Genomic DNA, 21,069 nt, shown 5'->3' with positions numbered 1-21,069 from the left:
TTTCATCCTCTCTGTTAACTGACCTTGAACTACAGCCACCTCACTGCACCAGCATTCTCACCAGGACTTTCATCCCCTCCCTCTGCCTCCGGTTCTGTCTCCTCATGTCTTGTCTTCCTGTTGAATGTGTTTTGCTTCTGCAATCATCTAGGCCCATGGGTCCATGTCCCGGAAACACATGCTCACAATAAAAATAAAAATATAAATATAAAGCACATAGAAGAAACAAAGTGCCATGAGGGAGAATCAGAAGAAATAAGAAACTGCACAATCAGATAAAAATAAATGTAGATATTGAGATCAATTTAGAATGTACAATTTGTTGTATATGTATAAGGAAATAAAAGATGGGGAGAATGGAAAGAATAACAGATGATCAAAATGGTCAAGAAGAATTGAAAAAGAACAGTGTTGAAATGAAATTCTTTATCACTGAGGTAAAGAATTCAGTGGCTGCTGACATCTAGTCTGCCACATTTAGTGGCAGATTAGACACAGGTGGAGAGAGACTTAGCAAATTAGAAGACAGTGGTGGAATGAATAACCAGCATGTTCCATAGGGAGACAGAGAGGTGGGAAATGTGAAAACCAGGCCAAAGGGCAGGGAGTAGATTGCAGCAAGATCTCTGTGTCTGATAGGAGTTCTGGGAGGAGGAGGTGTGGAAAGAAGAAATACTTAAGAGGTAATCTATAGAAATTACCCAGAATGGAAAAGTCACCAGTCTTTAGATTCAGGAAGCCCCTCAAATCCCTAGTAATACAAAGAAAAAGAAATTCCCACCCACAGCAGCACATTATGTTGGAACTGTTGAACACCAGAATCAAGAGAAGCTGATGAGAGTGGCCTGAGATAGGAATAACAAACAAACAATAAAAGCAGTCATGAACTCTTGAGTTTGTGAGATGGAATAACTTAACATAACATAATAAAATAAAATTAAAAAAAAGAATTGTAGACTTGTTGCTTTATGGTTCAAGAATGAAGATGAGATAAAGTTATTCATAGAAAAAATAAAATCCAAGAGTATTAAAGCCCAACAAACCTTCACTAAAAAATGTGGATGGATAAGTTTAGCAAGAAAGGAAATGATTACAGATGGCAGTATGAGAGATAAGAATCTGGTAGCTAGTGTGCAAATCTGATCACACATTTAAGCAACAGCAAAGTTATATGTACAACATCAGTGTGCAGTTGGTGGAATGAAAAGAAGGAAGACAAGATAAATCTATGTGAGCAATGGAAAATAAACATGGAAAGGGATGATCAGACGTAAAGCATTTTACAATCTTTGCATTATTCTGTGGAGAGAAATAAATCTGTTTAACTGTAGGCTTTGTTAAACTGTCAACCAAAACGCAGTGTAAAATTTTAAGGAGGCCTACAAGAAGAATAGTAATAGGAAATATACATTCCAAACGAATAGAATAAAAAAATGGACTAGGTGGGGGACAGATTTCAGTCTATTCAAAAGAAAGCAAGAAGAGAAGGGAAGAAAAAAAAAGTTTTGGATAAAATAGACAAATAAGTACATAAAATAAAATATAATGAAGTGATAAGGATATGGAGATATGAATAAATTATTTCCAGGTTTTATTTTATGGGTATAGATTATATTGGACAATATTATTCAGGCTTTCAACTATATATAGAATATTTACATTTTTACTTGACCAAAAAACCAGTTTTAATAAATTTCAAAGAATTATCAACATAAAAATAAAAGAAAATTTCTCAAAACTGAAAAGGAATAATGTATTTCCATTACAGGAGCTCATGTTGTGCTGAGTTAAATGGAGCACAATTGTCAAATGAAAATTGTGGAAATGGGAAAACCAGGGAAACATGGTCCCAGTTTTGGTCACCAAAGATGATGATATAAGCTAATTTGCTATAATGAAATGAGCTTGTTTGCCTTTATTGGAGCAGTAAGATCAGAAGCAAAAGGAAAAGCAGAAATAACTACAAATTTTGGGGGCGCCTGGGTGGCTCAGTCGTTAAGCATCTGCCTTCGGCTCAGGTCATGATCCCAGGGTCCTGGGATGGAGCCCCGCGTCGGGCTCCCTGCTCTGCACAAAGCCTGCTTCTCCCTCTCCCACTCCCCTTGCTTGTGTTCTGTCTCTCGATGTCTCTCCCTCTGTCAATAAAATAAATAAAATCTTAAAAAAGATAGAAATTTACAGTGATGAGTGGGGAGAATGACAAGGGAGAGTAAGCTCTTGCTAATATTCTTTGGGAAATAAGAAAAATTTTGCTCGAGGCATTGTTCAAAAATTGAGAGTAAGCGTTCTGTTAAAAATAGAAAGATAATCAGCAGAAAATGAATTAAATGTGATATTTTGCATGCTGTTCATCATGAAATTTTTTTCCTCTTTAGGAAAAAATCATGTTTTCTGTTTCATGTTTTAATATGACTGTATGTTGATTGATTTGTCTCTCATCAGATATTGAGAGTATTCTTTTTTTCTTTAAAATTTTTTATTGTTATGTTAATCACCATACATTACATCATTAGTTTTTGATGTAGTGTTCCATGATTCATTGTTTGTGCATAACACCCAGTGCTCCATGCAGAACGTGCCCTCTTTGATACCGATCACCAGGCTAACACATCCACCCACCTCCTCCCCTCTAGAACCCTCAGTTTGTTTTTCAGAGTCCATCGTCTCTCATGGTTCGTCTCCCCCTCTGATTCCCCCCCTTCATTCTTCCCCTCCTGCTATCTTCTTCTTTTTTTTTTCTTAACATATATTGCATTATTTGTTTCAGAGGTACAGATCTGTGATTCAACAGTCTTGCACAATTCACAGCGCTCACCATAGCACATACCCTCCCCAATGTCTATCACCCAGCCACTCCATCCCTCGCAGCCCACCCCACTCCAGCAATCCTCAGTTTGTTTCCTGAGATTGAGAATTCCTCATATCAGTGAGGTCATATGATACATGTCTTTCTCTGATTGACTTATTTCACTCAGGATAACACCCTCCAGTTCCATCCACGTCGTTGCAAAAGGCAAGATTTCATTCCTTTGGATGGCTGCATAATATTCCATTGTATATATATACCACCTCTTCTTTATCCATTCATCTGTCGATGGACAAATTGGCTCTTTCCAAAGTTTAGCTATTGTGGACATTGCTGCTATAAACATCGGGGTGCACATACCCCTTCAGATCCCTACATTTGTAACTTTGGGGTAAATACCCAGTAATGCGATTGCTGGATCGTATGGTAGCTCTATTTTCAACTGTTTGAGGAACCTCCATCCTGTTTTCCAGAGTGGTTGCACCAGCTTGCATTCCCACCAACAGTGTAGGAGGGTTCCCCTTTCTCCACATCCCCGCCAACATCTGTCGTTTCCTGACTTGTTAATTTTAGCCATTCTGACGGGTGTGAGGTGGTATCTCATGGAGGTTTTGATTTGGATTTCCCTGATGCCGAGCGATGTTGAGCACTTTTTCATGTGACTGTTGGCCGTTTGGATGTCTTCTTTGGAAAAATGTCTGTTCATGTCTTCTGCCCATTTCTTGATTGGATTATTTGTTCTTTGGGTGTTGAGTTTGATAAGTTCTTTATAGATTTTGGATACTAGCCCTTTATCAGATATGTCATTTGCAAATATTTTCTCCCAATCTGTCGGTTGTCTTTTGGTTTTGTGGACTGTTTCTTTCGCTGTGCAAAAGCTTTTTATCTTGATGAAATCCCAATAGTTCATTTTTCCCTTGCTTCCCTTACCTTTGGCGATGTTTCTAGGAAGAAGTTGTTGCGGCTGAGGTCGAAGAGGTTGTTGCCTGTGTTCTCCTTTAGGATTTTGATGGACTCCTGTCTCACGTTTAGGTCTTTCAACCATTTGGAGTCTATTTTTGTGTGTGGTGTAAGGAAATGGTCCAGTGTCATTCTTCTGCAGGTGGCTGTCCAATTTTCCCAACTCCTTTTGTTGAAGAGACTGTCTTTTTTCCATTGGACATTCTTTCCTGCTTTGTCAAAGATGAGTTGACCATAGAGTTGAGGGTCCATTTCTGGGCTCTCGATTCTGTTCCATTGATCTATGTGTCTGTTTTTGTGCCAGTACCATACTGTCTTGATGATGACAGCTTTGTAATAGAGCTGGAAGTCCGGAATTGTGATGCCGCCAGCTTTGCTTTTCTTTTTCAACATTCCTCTGGCTATTCAGGGTCTTTTCTGGTTCCATACAAATTTTAGGATTATTTGTTCCATTTCTTAGAAAAAAGTGGATGGTATTTGGATGGGGATTGCATAGAATGTGTAGATTGCTCTAGGTAGCATTGACATCTTCACAATATTTGTTCTTCCAATTCATGAGCATGGAACGTTTTTCCATTTCTTTGTGTCTTCCTCAATTTCTTTCATGAGTATTTTATAGTTTTCTGAGTACAGATCCTTTGCCTCTTTGGTTAAATTTATTCCTAGGTATCTTATGTTTTGTTTAATAACAAAAGCAAAGAAAGACATTGACAACAATACAATAATAGTCAGGGACTTTAACAACCCCCTGACTGAAATGGACAGATCATCTTAAGCAAAAGATCAACAAGGAAATAAAGACTTTAAATGACACAGTGGACCAAATGGACTTCACAGACATATTCAGAACATTCCATCCCAAAGCAACGGAATACACATTCTTCTCTAGTGCCCATGGAACATTCTCCAGAATAGATCACATCCTAGGTCACAAATCAGGTCTCAACCGGTACCAAAAGATTGGGATCATTCCGTGCATATTTTCAGACCACAATGCTTTGAAACTAGAACTTAATTGCAAGAGGAATGTCGGAAAGAACTCAAATACATGGAGGCTAAAGAGCATCCTACTAAAGAATGAATGGGTCAACCAGGAAATTAAAGAAGAATTTAAAAAATTCATGGAAAGAAATGAAAATGAAAACACAACTGTTCAAAATCTTTGGGATGCAGCAAAGGCTGTCCTAAGAGGAAAGTATATAGCTCTTCTCAAGCCTTTCTCAGGAAACAAGAACGGTCTCAAATACACAACCTAACCTACACCTAAAGGAGCTGGAGAAAGAACAGCAAATAAAGCCTAAACCCAGCAGGAGAAGAGAAATAATAAAGATCAGAGCAGAAATCAATGAAATAGAAACCCAAAGAACCATAGAACAGATCAATGAAAGTAGGAGCTGGTTCTTTGAAAGAATTAACAGGATTGATAAACCCCTGGCCAGACTTATCAAAAAGAAAAGAGAAATGACCCAAATCCACAAAACCATGAATGAAAGAGGAGAGATCACAACCAACACCAAAGAAATACAAACAATTATAAGAACATATTATGAACAACTCTATGCCAGCAAATTAGATAACCTGGAAGAAATGGATGCATTCCTAGAGATGTATCAACTACCAAAACTGAACCAGGAAGGAATAGAAAACCTGAACAGACCTATAACCACTAAGGAAATTGAAGCAGTCATCAAAAATCTCCCCAAAAACAAAAGCCCAGGGCCAGATGGCTTCCCAGGGGAATTCTACCAAACATTTAAAAGAGAATTAATACCTATTCTTCTGAAAGTGTTCCGAAAAATAGAAATGGAAGGAAAACTTCCAAAGTCGTTTTATGAGGCCACCATTACCTTGATCCCCAAACCAGACAAAGACCCCATCAAAAAGGAGAAGTACGGACCAATATCCTTGATGAACATGGATGCAAAAATTCTCACCAAAATACTAGCCAATGTCACCAACAGTACATTAAGAGGATTATTCATCGTGACCAAGTGGGATTTATCCCTGGGCTACAAGGTTGGTTCAACATCTGCAAATCGAGCAACGTAACACAATACATTAACAAAAGAAAGAACAAGAATCATATGATCCTCTCAATAGATGCAGAAAAAGCATTTGACAACGTACAGCATCCTTTCTGGATGCTGTATAGAGGGTAGCCCTTCAGAGTATAGGGATAGAGGGTACACACCTCAATATCATAGAAGCTATCTATGAAAAACCTACAGTGAATATCATTCTCAATGGCAAAAAACTGAGAGCTTTCCCCCTAAGGTCGGGAACGCGGCAGGGATGTCCACTCTCACCCCTGCTATTCAACATAGTATTAGAAGTCCTAGCCACAGCAATGAGACAACAAAAAGAAATAAAAAACATCCAAATTGGTAAAGAAGAAGTCAAACTCTCACTGTTTGCAGATGATATGATACTTTATGTGGAAAACCCAAAAGACTCCACCCCAAAACTGCTAGAACTCATACAGGAATTCAGTCAAGTGGCAGGATATAAAATCAATGCACAGAAATCAGTGGCATTCCTATACACCAACAACAAGACAGAAGAGAGAGAAATTAAGGAGTCGATACCATTTACAATTGCACCCAAACCCATAAGATACCTAGGAATAAATCTAACCAAAGAGAGTATTCTTGATTAAACAAAGAAAATGTGTTTATACTTGAAAACAGGTGGATGGGATCGTTTAAGTGTGTGGGGTTTTTCATCTAATCTCCTTTTCTTATGGACTGCTGTTAGAGTTACAGTGATAATTCCAAGTATGACAGTTGGCACCATGGGTGGATTTGGGTGACACAATTTAATTTGTGCTCATAACACTTTACTAGTACACTTATGAAGTTGTGAAGTTTCAACAATTATTGCTGATAAATTACTGAGACATTTTTTACGGGTGTCTGAAATCATGACCTATTTCTCATATTTTAAAACAGAACAAACTATTGGATTTTATCATGCATTTTTCTGTTAAAATCTGGAGTTCTCTGAGGTTAGGGGATTTGTATCTTTTATAAACTAATTTTAAGTTCTGTGGTCTTATATAATGCCTACATGGTGCAGATATAGAGTCAGGTTTATAAAAGAAAAGGCAGTAGCTATACATGGTGTATTTCAACACATGCTGTGAATTTTAAATCTCTACTTGCTGCCGAACATTTCAACATTTCCCCTTCTTTTTGACAGGAGTGGTATATGTCAGCATGGCTTGGAAGGTTAGTAGAGGAGTAAAAAAACCCACCCTCGTTGAGTGATCTTTTAAAAGAAAAGTTTAGTTGCACCCTGTGAAAATTGCATCAAAAAGCTATATTATCTTTGTAAATGTGTCTAATGAGATATCTGAAAATGTGCTGCTTTATTCAATGGTAATCTAAGTTTGCATTTACTTGATATACATGTACACGCACATGCACATGCACGCTTCCTAAAAATGATTGGATTTGCACTTGTGTAACAGCAGTGGCCTCTAGTTTTGAATAAACATGAACCATTAAACAAAATGATTGTTTTATGGAAATTTTTTGGGCAGAGACCCAAGTTTTCAGTGAACTGTTACTATTTAAATTTAAATAATTTCTAGGTAAACATTACATTAAACAACAATGCTGTAGTAGACTAGCACCTCAGTGGGTTGTGCCAGAAAAAAACCCAGTGGGTTGTAAGTGTGAGTGGATTGTATCGAAACTTTAAGAATCATCTAAATTCCATAATATATCAAATTCCATAATATAAAAACCTTCCTTTTCCCCCCCTGTATTTTGTATATATTCTTGGAACTCTACAAAGAAATTACTGCCCTGTGTTTTTCCCCTTCCTACAAAATGGGGAAGAACGATATTTTGTGGAAGGGTCATGTACAAATTCTCGTGCTTGAAGTGGATTGATTGTACTTGCTGCCACCACCTGCAGATCTGTTTTGAACAACTATCCCTTGTTGACTCTCTCAGAGGAAAGAAGGGAGGGAGGGAGGAAGACAAGGAAGAAGGAGAGGTTAGGCGGGAGGAGGGAGAGAGAACAAAAGGCAAGTGTGTCCAAATTACAAAACAAAGCTTGTGACCAGACTTTCATCTGCAGTCACAAAAGCTTTTTGAACCTCCCGGTTGATTATTTAAAGCACAAAATACATATTTCTTTGCAATGGTGTGTATTCTGTTTCTCATTCTTATAAAGCAGTGAGTCTTTAGCTTCGGGATATGTTAGTTATTTTGTTTTTATTGTTTTAAATTCTTTCCAATGAAAATGCCCAAATACCAAATACTCTTTCCAAGATAGTATAAAAAGTTTCTCATGTCACCTAAGTTTTGTCCTAAAAATTCAACCGTTGGTTATAATATTTATGGATCAAACATGATAGGACGTTGTTAGGTTTTTTGGTTAAAATTTTTAAGTCCTTTAAAGTCACATCGACTTTCAGGAGAAACATTCCTTACAATATAAATGAACATCTAAACCCTTTCATGTTTCATCGTAAGTTTTTAGAAACTTTGTGCTGTACTTTTCAATTGCTTTGCCATTATACAGTAGAGAGGGAATGAAGGAACTTTGTTTCCAAATTTTGGGTGGAGAAAATTGAGAAACTTAAAAAAAATTTGTGCCAAGTTTCAAAATAAATTATTTATTCACTCCAGAAATATTTATTAGCTATTGCTCCATGAAGCAGCCTATGGAGGAGCAACATTTACAGAATGAAGCTATGTGATTTTATGAGAATTACAGTATTTTGGTAATTCGTGCGAACACTGTATGAACAGAAAAATTAAGAACAGGCACACTTGGTTGCTCTGTGACCATTTTAACAATGTGAGTATAGTTTGTGGGCTATTAGACTTTGCCCCTTGAAATGGATATTTCAGATTTATGTGCCGGCAAGGCAGTTCTCCAGTTAATGAGCTATGGATAGTTAAAATCTTTTTTTTTTTTTTTAAACAAAACGTGTAGGGCAACATCAATACTAATATGAGTCAACAGCTGGCTTTCTCAAGTGCGTCCTTCTGGGTAGGAGCATGATAGGAGTTTCAGCTTTTTGCAGTCGTGTCTTTTACCCGCCAACTCGCCAATACTGGTTTAAATGCTACCCACAGAACATGGGTGGGTGCCGCGGCCGCTCACATGAAAACAGGTGGCCACGTTGAGCTGCTCTGCCCACAGTCGGGGTTTGCACGCACTGCACAGACAGTGTGCACTTTCTCCTCTGAAGAGCAGAATGTGTCTGTCTTGAGGTATTGTCCGTTGTATCTGAAATACTCTGGTTTGGTGGGGCTCAAGGTAAAACACACTCACTAAATTGGAATGGCGGTGGCGGAAGAATGCCAATATTTAAAATGCCCCAAGTGCTTTTTACTGGTGTTCAAGTTTGCTGACAGATGCTCACTGATGTTAGGGATTGGCAGGTCCTGCCTGGGGCCTGGGCAAGTCCTCAGCAGGTGCAGCATCAGGACCCCGTGCCACCCTTCAGCCAGAGCACCTCTGTGTCCTTCCGAGTCCTATGGGGAAGCCACATAATTTCATGGGTGAAGAAAGGTCTCTTGAGCATCAGTGTCCAAGAAACTCTTGCTATGCCTGTTTCCCCCTGAATTTGTATGGCACAGAATTGTACAATCTTGACACATCTAGAGATGTTACTTTCTTCTCATGCAGAGGTGTTGTATTCTTTCCGTTTGTGAATTCTTTCTGAAAAATATCCGAGTGTGGTGGGTTGTTGACTTTTACTGATATGTGAAGGCAGGAGCAAGAATATCTCCTGAAACTATCCCCTCGTGCTGGTGTGGACCCCCCTTCTCTACCCGTGTTCGCATGTGTCTCGCTGTCACACACCTGCCCCGCCCCCGGCCCAGAAATGAAGACGGCATGCTTTTCCTATCAGGATGAATTTGGCTGTTTCGATGGTGTAAGCTCAATATGTGTCAAGATGAAATATAACTTAGATATGGAGATTTAAGAAAGTTGTTCTCCAACTTGTGGCAATTTAATTCAGCATACATTTATCAGATGCCTACCGTGTGCCAGACACGGCGCTAGAAGCTGAGGAAATAAAGATAAATATTGGTTCTTTACAAAACCCGCTGATCCTATACGAGAAGCAGGATGATTCATTAAAATGGCACCAGTTGTAATTCTGGAATCACAGTCACCATTGGGTATCCATGCCTTTTGCTGAATATAAGTTTTGGGGGGACCTTAGTGGATAATAATTGGAATTTTTAAAATTTTGCCTTTCAAACAGGTGCGAATCCTTGCTCCTTAGGGTGCGGAAGGAGGGCAACCCGTGAGAAAACTGGAACAGTTCTCCCCCAAGGCTGTGATTCCTCTGAGGTTTGGAAGTCACTCAGCTTTGCATGATTTTAAAACCAGGAAGGAACAGACTTGAGGTTTTTGGCCAAGTGCTAGAGCTAAATTTCACAAAGAGGCTTCTTGACATATAGCTGGAGTAAAATCAATGTAAAGATTAAGTGTTTATGTCGTAGGGAAGTTATTTGAATCACAGCCTTTATTCTTAGGTAAATTCTCAGTTCTTGATAAAAAGAAAGACTTTGTTTTTTAATAGGCATTATTTTTAGAGCAGTTTTAGGTTCTCAGTGAAATTAAGCAAAGTATAGGGATTTCCCATATTCCCCCATTCCCCACCAATCCACGGCTTCCCCTATTAACAGCAATCACTCCCAGAGTGCTTCATTTGTTCAAACTGATGAACCTACATTGACACATCATTATCACTCAGAGTTCATGATTTATGTTAGGGGTCACTCTCGGTGTTGTATATTCTATGGGATTTGCCAAATGTATAAAGACATGTATCCACCATGACAGGATCCTACAGAGTAGCTTCACTGCCCCCAAATCCCCTGCGCTCCGCCTATTCATTTCTGTCTACCTCTTAAACACTGACAGCTACTGATCTTTTTACTGTCTCTATAATTTTGCTTTTTCCAAAATGTCATATAGTTGGAATCAAACAGTATGTAGCCTCTTCAAATTGGCTTCTTTCACTTAGTAATATGCATTTAAGGTTCCTTCATGTTTTTTCATGGCTTGATAGCTCATTTCTTTTTAGTGCTGAAAAGATTCCATTGTCTGGTTGTGCCACAGTTTCTTTATCCATTCACCTACTAAAGGACACTTTGTTTGATTTCAGGTTTTCGCAATTAACAAGTAAAGCTGCTATAAACAGTGCGTGCATGTTTCTGTGTGGACATAAGTTTTCAACTCCTTTGGGTAAATACCAAGGAGTGCAATTGTTGGAATGCATGGTAGGAGTATATTTAGTTTTCTAAGAACCTGCCAAATTGTCTTCCAAAAAGACCATACCATTTTGCATTCCCACCAGCAATGAATGAGAGTTCCTTTTGCCCTCCATCTTTGCCAGCATTTCATGTTGGTACTGTTCCAGGTGTTGGCCATGCTAATAGGTATGTGGTAGTATATCATTGTTTTCATTTCCATTTCCCTGATGACATATGATGTTGAGCCTCTTGTCATATGCTTATCTGATATCTGCATATCTTCTTTGTTGAGGTGCCTGGAAGTATTTGGACCAATTTTTAAATGGAGTTTTTTTTTTTTAATTGTTGAGTTTAAGAGTTCTTTTTATATTTTGGTGAACAGTTCTTTGTCAGATGTATCTTTTGCAAATATTTTCTCCCAGCCTGTGACTTGTCTTTTCATTTTCTTGACAGTGACTTTTGCAGAGGAGAAAATTTGAACTTTCATGAAGACCAGCTGGTCAATTCTTTCCTAGACCATGCTTTTGGTGTTGTATCTAAGAAGTCCTTGCCAAACACAGGTCATCTGGATTTTCTCCTGTGCTGTCTTTTGGGAGTTTTATCATTTTGTATTTTACAGTTAGGTCTGTGATCGATTTGAGCTAATGTTTGTGAAAGGTGAAAGGTCTCTGTCTAGACCCATGACTTTGCATGTGGGCGTCCCATTGTTCCCGGACCATTTGTGAACAGACTGTCTTTCCTCCTTTGTCAAAGATTAGTCTACTCTATTGTGTGGGCCCACTTCTGGGTTTTGTTCTGTTCCATTGATCTATTTGTCAGTTCTTTTGCCAATACTACATTGTCTTGACTGCCATAGCTTTGTAGTTAAGTCTGGAAGCTAGGTGGTGTCAAACCTCCAACTTTAATATTCTGTTGGCTATTCTGGGTAGTTTTTCCTTGCCACATAAACTTTAGAATTGGTTTGTTGATATCCATAAAATAACTTGCAGGGATGTTGATTGATATTGCCTTGAATTATAGACCAAATTGGAAGCACTGACATCTTGACAGTGTTGAATCTTCCTATCCTTGAATGTGGATTATCTCTCCATTTATTTAGTTCTTTGATTTTATGCATCAGCATTTTGTAGCTCTCCTTGTATAGATTGGGTACATATTTTGTTAGATGAATGCCCAAGTACTTCATATTTGTGGATGCTTATGTAAATCGTGTTGTGTTTTTAATTTCAAGTTCAACCTGTTCATTACTGGTATACAAGAAAGCAATTGACTTTTGTATGTTAACCTTATATCCTGTGGGCTTGCTATAATTGCTTATTAGGTCCAGGTTTTTGTTTTTGTTTGTCAATTCTTTTGGATTTTCTACATACGTGATCATGTCAGTTGTGAACAAAGATTTCTTCCTTCCCAGTCTATATCCCTTTTATTTCATCTTCTTGTCTAATTGCATTAATTAAGACTTCCAGTAGGATGTGGAAAAGGAATGGGGAGAGGGAACATTCTTGTCTTGTTCCTGATCTTAGTGGGAAAGGTTCAAGTTCTTACCATTAAGTATGATTTAACTTTAGGTTTTCAGTAGATGTTCCTTTTCAAGATGAGGAAGTTCCCCTCTATTCCTAGTTTAAGAGTTTTTATGATAAATAGGTGTTGGATTCTGTCAAATACTTTTTTTCTGCATCTATTTATATGATTGTGTGATTTTTCTTCTATAGCTTATTGATGTGGTGGATTACATTAATTGCTTTTTGAATGTTGAATCAGCCTTGCATACCTGGGTTAAATTACACCTGTTCATGGTGTGTAATTCTCTTTATACATTGTTGGATTCAATTTGCTAATATTTTGTTGAGGATTTTGCTTCTATGTGTATGAGAGATATTGGTCTCTAGGTTTCTTGTAATATCTATGACTGGTTTTGGTATTAGGGTAATTCAGTTGTCATAAAATGAATTAGAAAGTATTCCTTCGGCTTCTAGCTTCTGAAAGAATTTGTAGAGAATTGGTAAAGTTTCTTCCTTAAATATTTGGTAGAACTGACCACTGAAGCCATCTGGACATGGTGCTTTCTGTTTTGGAAAGTTATTAATTATAGATTCAAATTCTTTAATAGATATAGGCCTATACAGATTGTCTTCTTTCTTGTGTGAATTTGGCAGATTGTATCATTTAGGGATTAGTTCATGTAATCTAGATTATCAAATATGTGGGTATAGAGTTGTCCATATTATTTCTTTATTATCCATCTTAATGTCCGGAGGATCTGTAGTGATGTTCTTTCTTTCATTTCTTATATCAGTAATTTGTGACCTCTCTTTTTTTTTAAGCTAGCCTGGCTAGAATCTTTTACTGACCTTTTCAAAGAGCCAGCTTTTGATTTTGTCCATTGATTTCCTATTTTCAATTTTATTGATTTGTGCTCTAACAAGAAGACTTTTTCAAAAGTGATTTTGTGCTTTTGAGTTGCAGATTTTCTGGAACTTCAAAGCCAGATCATTAGGCAGGAAGCTCTTTTTATTAACAAATATTTGCCCAGTTACATCTTCTCTACCATTTGGATTCAGCATTTAGAATATACTATTTTGTAATTGAAAAATTTCTCAAAAATATGTAAGACATTTTACAAATGCTTTGATCTAAAAAAGGAAACACTACCAGTATGAATTCACTCAGCTGGAGGGAATATGAGGTATAATTTAATTATAAGAACAATAATTATTTCAAATTTATACTTAATAATAGTTGCAATTAATGAGTATTAGTTTGCTATATCACACCACTAAAATTAATGGCAAATTGTTTTTGTAGTGTTACCATTTGACTTACAATAAAAAGTGAGGAATAATTTTACAGGCAACATCTGGATCTAGATCTATTCATTAAATAGCTCTGATTTAATACAGTGAACAGTATTACTAAACCAAACCTTTGAAATAATTCATGACATAGGTTATGATAGGAAAGGAAGCCTAGAAGTAAAAACAAGAGTGCTTAACTTTGGACTGTGCTAACGGGTAAGCTTGCACTCTCTGCACGGGTGAAATAAATAAATTAGCCAGGAACTTGGAGTAATTTGCCCTTTCTGACTTTGTTCTCACAGAGATTTAACTACATTCTATTAATGGCATCATAACTTATTGCAACAGACAAGAAATCTGAAATCACCTCTGCTTTCCTCCACCTGAATTCCTAACAGGCTGGGCTTTGAGGATCATGAAACTAAGCAACTCAGACTCGCAGTTGTTGAGACTCATGGGATGCCCAATTGGTGCCAAGTATAGACCCATGTGGGATAATTGCAGATCTGAACACAGGGCAGCACACATTTTCAGGGGCAAGCGAGGGTGGGGGTGGGTGAGATGGAGTTGGAGAATTATGCAAGGGTCACTAGAGCATCCTGCATGCCATGCTTACAAACTTGAAATGTCCTGTAGATTCTAGGGGGCATTACCTCCTCTCCACTCTGTGTGTACCGGAGGGTTGGAAACTGGCCAGTGCCCCCAAAGACTTGGCCAAGTTCAGCACTGTGGTCCGAAGTGCGGAATACGTGGATCGGGAATCTGTATGGATTGGGATTCCGTAAGCACACACCTCGGGAAGGGTGGGGAGGGGGCCCCAGATGTTCACAAAGTTCTCAGAGGCCTTGATGGGCCACCAGGAATGGTGGATATTGGAGCAGCAAGCGAGCTCTGGGCCTCGTTCCTCCTGAGAGAGAAAAATTCCCAGGTATCTTCAGGTTCTTCTGAGTTCAGATGTTCTTGCTGGTCCAGTGGCCAAGGGGCACCACTGTATGGGTCTGGGCCTTGATTCGAGCAGCCCACGTGGGAGAGCAAGTAGGGCCAGAAGTCGAGGGGAGTTTGTGTCATACTCTCTGTTCCATTCCAGGGACTGAAGTCCATTATGATATGTTGAAGGATGAAGAACAAGCAACAAACAAACATGAATTTTCTGTGTTGAGGAATTTTTAATCTCATCCAGAAGATAATGCATCCTGAAAAGATAACAATCGAGTATAAACTGAATTTGAAGTGCCAAAGAAGCCCGAGCAAATGTATTACCAACGGGCTGTGGTTAACTAAGGGAGTCTGTCTGGAGTTGTTTTCTGTTTGTGGGGAGGGGTAGATTTAAGTAGTTTAGAAGGAGATCAAGAGCCTGGAAAACCCTCAGACCAGCTCACTTAGATTGGGAGGACTAAGCCAGTTATATTTTCCCCAGTTGTGGGAAGTTCCAAATTTCTAAGATTTTACCTGGAAAAATATATAATTTTCAAAAACAGAAGCTGAAATACTGTTTTATGATCTCAGTCTAAGGCTGTTCTGTAGGTAAGACATACAATAGGCTTTTGATTAAAATGCCATTGTAACAGGTGCAACTAGTGAGAAAAGTTTTGAGTATTTCATAAATATGAATTTATTATATCAGAACGCACACAAGGATGTCCCTAGTACTCTGATCTGAGTCATACATAAGTCATGAACAATTGTGGTGTGTTTGTTTTCTCTCTAAAACACATGACAATGGACCATCACTTTTCCTTTACCATTCTTAAGCTTCTCCGAGAACCTCACTTTGAGTACATTTGAACCCCCACTGAAGGATGAGTGCATTTCAAAATTAAGATTATTCCATAGAATCACTCTCATTAATATGAGTGGTTATTTTAAAGGGAAATAAAATTGTTTTAGCTTACTTAACTGTAATATTCTCTATTTTCATATGTTAATTCTCATTAGCTTATTATTTGTACTCAACTTGCTTTTCCCTCTAAGTGATAAATAGTGGTTCTTTAAAATTGTTTTGCCATCTCACTTGTTAAAAACTATAATTTGTGAATAATTCTTGTAGCTTTGAAACATTTCAGGAATCATCTATTTTTTTGGATAGAAATAGTATTTATCAGATTATTCATAAGAATGATGCTCATTTAGAGGGATTCAAATGTTTTATAACGATGCCAGGGAAAAGAAAATTAAGTTGGGTCTTGACAACTTTTGCTTCAGGAATCTTAATAGAAAATATAGATATTTCAAGTTGAAAACAAAGTTAATGGAGGTTTGGGATGGCTCCTGAGCCTTCACCTCACATAGATTAAATTTCATTAGAAACACACTGAATACATGAAAAACACTGTCCAAATCCAGAGTAGCTCCTCTCTAGGTTCCCTGTGAGGATGTGACCACTTTGTTTTTGACCACACATATTCTCAACTTGTACTATGTTGGAGTAAATTGGAACACTGTTTTTGAAGACTCTAAGTTAGGGTTATAAAGAAAATTGTCATTTTAAAATAAACTTTATGAATTGTTCTTCCGAAGAAAGATTACAGCACAAAAGCTATTACTTTTTTTTTTTTAAGACTAAGCTTCATATGCCTTCTTTGAAGAAAAAATAAAAAATGACAATATGGTTTGAAACTTTGAACACTGCCTTTTACATCTCTATATGGGGAAAATGTCCTTATAGCATCTTTTTTTTTTTTTAAAGATTTTATTTATTTATTTGACACAGACAGAGACAGCGAGAGCAGGAACACGAGCAGGGGCAGTGGGAGAGGGAGCAGCAGGCTTCCCGCCGAGCAGGGAGCCCGACGCGGGGCTCGACCCCAGGACCCCGGGATCATGACCTGAGCCGAAGGCAGTTGCTCAACGACTTAGCCACCCACCCAGGCGCCCTGTTCGAGCATCATTTGAAGGAACTTAAAAAGGGTGTCTTACCATAGAATAATAAGAGCAAATACTTTTAATCCTCAGCAATCCTCTCAGTGTGTGAGTCCCCATTGTACTCCCTGCCATATTGCTGTGTGACTTCCATTGTATAGTTGTGTAACTCCCCACTCTACAGTTGTGGGGGTTGACTCCCCATTGTATAATTATGGGATATCATCATTGTCCAGTTGTGTGATTCCCCATTGTACAGTTGTGTCTCTTCACGGTCCAGTTGTGTGACCCCCTATTGTCCAGTTGTGTGTCTCTTCATTATCCTGTTGTGTGATTTCCCATTGTCCAGTTGTGTGTCTCTTCATTATCCTGTTGTGTGATTTCCCATTGTCCGGTTGTGTGTCTCTTCATTATCCTGTTGTGTGATTTCCCATTGTCCAGTTGTGTGTCTCTTCACTGTCTAGTTGTGTGTCTCTTCATTATCCTGTTGTGTGATTTCCCATTGTCCGGTTGTGTGTCTCTTCATTATCCTGTTGTGTGATTTCCTATTGAACTGAGGAGAGAACCAAGGCTTAGAGAAGGGTGAGTGACACTCCCAAGAGTAGGCAAACCTGGTAAATGCCAACCCCACCCAAGTCCGGTTCCAAAATCTATGCTAGCTTCCCATTCAGTTTCCAACTTCAGGAGAGACCATAAATGGTGAGACGACAATAGTGTGAGCAGAGGGGACAAAGAGGGTTGGCATCAGGATACATCCCTAAAGGAAACTGTGTGGGGCCAGGGCTGGGAAGAGAGAAGGCTTCCTGAGACACATAGTTAATGGGAATAATCCTCTCTTGCCCTCAGTCTGCTATGTGACTTCAAGGTGGTGGTGAGGTCTCCAGGACCCCTCTGCATACAGGGAGAATAATGCAGGTCTGGTCTGCTCAACATGCTGCTACCCTAAGAGAGTTCTAGGCTAATACTCAAGTTAGCTCAGTTGACTGTGAACTGTAGATAACCCTCCTCATCTGGAGTTTTCTGAAGTACGAATAACACCCCAGTAATAACTCAACACTTGGTGCTTCCAGTGCACACACCATCACAGGGACTTCTGAGGCCTTCTTGTGCCACAGGCCCCTTTGGTGCTTTGTTGAAATCTGTGTCCCTTTCTCAGAGCAATGGTCGTAAATGTAAAACATATATATATATATATATATATATATATATATATATATATATATAGTGAATTATAGTGAAGCGCTGATATCAATAAATTAGAAATTGTAATATAATAAGTCTCCTTAGTTATTAGCACATTAAATAACAAGATCTAGTGGTGAGTACAATAAATACGATTATTTTGAAGTAAGGAGGAACATGAATGATATTTCTAGATATCCGTGACAATGATTGCTATAAGAAAATCTATAACTCATGATGGTAACAAACAAAAAAGCATGGGCACTGCTGAAAATGCTGTGGTTTGTCTACGCTCATGACTAAAGAAAATGCTGAATTTCAGCTCGAGGTTTAATGAAAATAAAGATGTAGTTTTTCTCTGTCTTCACAGGCTCCTTAAATCATATCTGTACCCCATGTTATGAACTCCTGAGTCATGGTTCCCCAATTCAGTCTCTATGAAAAAGCCTCTTGGGCTTTTGACTGGACTCCTAATGAATCTTTAGATCAAACTGGGGACGACTGAGACTTAAGAAATACTGTCTTCTGGAAAATACTGTCTTCTGGAAAATACTGTCTTCTGGAAAATACTGTCTTCTGGAAAATACTGTCTTCTGGTTGTGATCGCTGGAGTCTGTATTTTATGCAGTTTTGTTTTAATGTCTTTCAATACAGTTTCTACAATAATCCCCATAAATGTTTTTCACAGTTTTGTAAGATTCATTCTTAGATACTTTATGTGTTTTGTTATTAGTTGCTATTCTATTTATCATCTAACCCCAGCTAGAGTTTAAAATGAAATCAGTTTTGGGATATTGAGCTATTAAGCCAGTCAGTTACTTACTTTTGGATTTTCTACCTCTACAGTCGTATCATCTGGAAGTGAGGACAGTTGCTTTTTTTTTTTTTCCCCCAATTCTGTGTTTTTAGTTTTTAAATGTTCTCTTCTGTACTGATAGGACTTTGAGAGCAGCTTTCAACAGAAGCAGTGGTGCCTATTAAAGTCTTCTTCCTGATTTTAAAGGAAATTCTTCTAATAATTATCCATTGAGGGGCAGTGGGCTGGAACCAACCTTTAGTTAGCTAGCAAGAGCCAATCGTTAACCTTTTCATGAATTTTGTAAGCCAGTTGTTAAAACACAGTCATTATTAAAGATTAAGTTATATAAAGTTACAATTAAGTAAATCATATTAAAAACAAAGGTAAATTCTCCAAACTCACCACTTATTACTCTATTTCATGGCATCTTACTATTACCTATGCTCTTGAGGTTATTTCGGTCTCTTGGATCTGCATGGTGGAAATACTATAGAATGACGTGACATGTGTGAATCTCTTTCCAGTTCCATGGTTGGTGACATCACGCTGACAGCTTGGAATTGCCCATGGTGGGAGTATTTGCACCATGGAAGATGGCAAATGCTACCAATCAGGGCTTTAAGAGCCTATTGCTAAACATTTACTAACACACCTCTGATGGAGACTGATGTTTGCCACAGGTTCTAGCACTTTCTTAGCCTGTTAACTAAAAAGGAAGGGAAGAAGGAAGGAGAGGAGGGAGAGTAGGAAGGAAGCAGGAAAGGAGGGAGGGAAGAAGATGGGAAAGCCTGGAGCAGGGGGTTCATCTGAATTTGGTATTTTCCACACAGATAACTGTGATGTTCCGCTGGCGTCCACCTTGCCACGAGAGTCCTTCAGCAGTTCGTCGGAGCTGTCCAGCAGCCACGGCCCGGGGTTTGCAAGTCTTAATCGCAGAGATGGTGAGTCCGATACCGTCTTGTTGTTAATCCATCATGATTCTTTCTCAGAGAGAACAATGATCATTCTTACTTAATATTCGTTCTCATGGTTCAAAAAGTAATTATACTGCAGTTTAATGAAGATGAAGCAGCAGGTTCAACATTTTATCATTTGCTAGCTTCCTTCGTCTTTAGTATTCATCTTTTTTGTTTGTTCTGACATTTCCCTTGCCTGTTGATGGTCTGCAAATGATCATAAATGAGATGCAGATCAGAAGGGAATTATTGGAGGCTCTGGAATATTTCCTATTTTATCATCCTTTTTTAGTTTTAGAGCACTCTATGGACGGGTGACTAGTCAAGTGCGCTTATTGTGGGTAACTAAAACAACAAACGAATGAGCCAATGTCACAGGCACTGGGGAACACCAGCAAGCCACTGGCTGGCATCAGTGAGATGTGAAGCTGCCCATGGGATAGTGATGGGGAGACAGCTCCATCCCAGGACCTGGCCTGGGAGGAGCCTGGGCAAAGGCTCTTGTTGAAAATGGATTCTCTTCATATCTGTGGGAAGAGAGCTTACTTTTTGAAGAGGTATTCATTCATTCTTGCTCCTTGAGTGTCATGGACTAAGTTACTTTCCCTTTTGCACGAATAATAGTTCAGTGGGTTGAATAAGCTAATACATACGCTGAAAAGTTAAATGTTTTACTGCCTTTGAAAGGGAAGGATTAACTCTTTTGGTGAATGATTCATTCACAAGTAAAATTTTAAATTGACTGTGTCCCATGTAAATGTAAATTCTTAAGATATTACTATGTAATGGAGCATTCCCCCTCCCTTTATTTGGTATTTCTAAGATTACAGTTTAAGTATAGCTTGAGTTTTATTGTGTCCTCAAAAATCAAATGCAGGAACCCCACAAATGATCAAATAGACTGGTAGGGCAGAGTAAGGACACAGTGAAGGATTTTGATGAGTTTAGGTGGGGAGAGCATGCCCACCGATGACCACCTTCATGGCCTTTTACTATGAAGAAGCGTTTCTGGCCAGATATTTACTCCTCCAGATATTTATGAAGCATCGGTCATGATAACATTCAGTACCCCAGTGAAAATATCTTCTCATTGAAGCCAGTTTTCAATTCATAACTAAATGATCAAATTTACTATTTTTGGTCTGGTGGTTACTCTAATACCAGCTTAACATCTAAACTTTCCAGTGGTTGCCCAAAGACTGTAAAAACTAAGTAAGCACCATACTTAATTAGTTTAAAGGATCCCAAGGGGTCTGTGTACTGTGTTTCTGATTTACGTACACAGAATATCTTTATGATTCAGGCCTCTGGTCCTGTAAGTGTGGAGGCACTGGAAAGTTTATAAGCATCGGAAGGGAAAATCCCAATGTTTAAGATGAATTTATTTCCATTACATTTAATTAAAAAATAAATAACTTAGAATATGAAAAGCAGCCATTGTAAAATGGTAAGTATAAAATGTATTTACTATATTCAGATC

The 21,069-nt window shown here is 38.3% G+C and overlaps 1 protein-coding gene across 3 annotated transcripts in view; it reads left to right on the top strand.

Annotated features, from left to right (window-relative positions):
* LOC113935012 (contactin-associated protein-like 3) overlaps positions 1 to 21,069 on the top strand; it is a 185,155-nt gene that overhangs the window by 14,781 nt on the left and 149,305 nt on the right. For all 3 annotated transcript variants that reach the window (XM_027616720.2, XM_027616721.2, XM_027616719.2), the window contains exon 2: positions 19,464 to 19,574. In XM_027616720.2, the coding sequence (XP_027472521.1) occupies positions 19,464 to 19,574 (111 nt within the window). The remainder of the gene's footprint in view (positions 1 to 19,463; positions 19,575 to 21,069) is intronic.

The sequence above is a fragment of the Zalophus californianus genome, chromosome 13, assembly GCF_009762305.2.
Source record: "Zalophus californianus isolate mZalCal1 chromosome 13, mZalCal1.pri.v2, whole genome shotgun sequence".
Lineage (NCBI taxonomy): Eukaryota > Metazoa > Chordata > Mammalia > Carnivora > Otariidae > Zalophus > Zalophus californianus.
The sequence above is the reverse complement of the archived record's forward strand: the minus strand, read 5'-3'. Positions and strand labels throughout refer to the sequence as shown.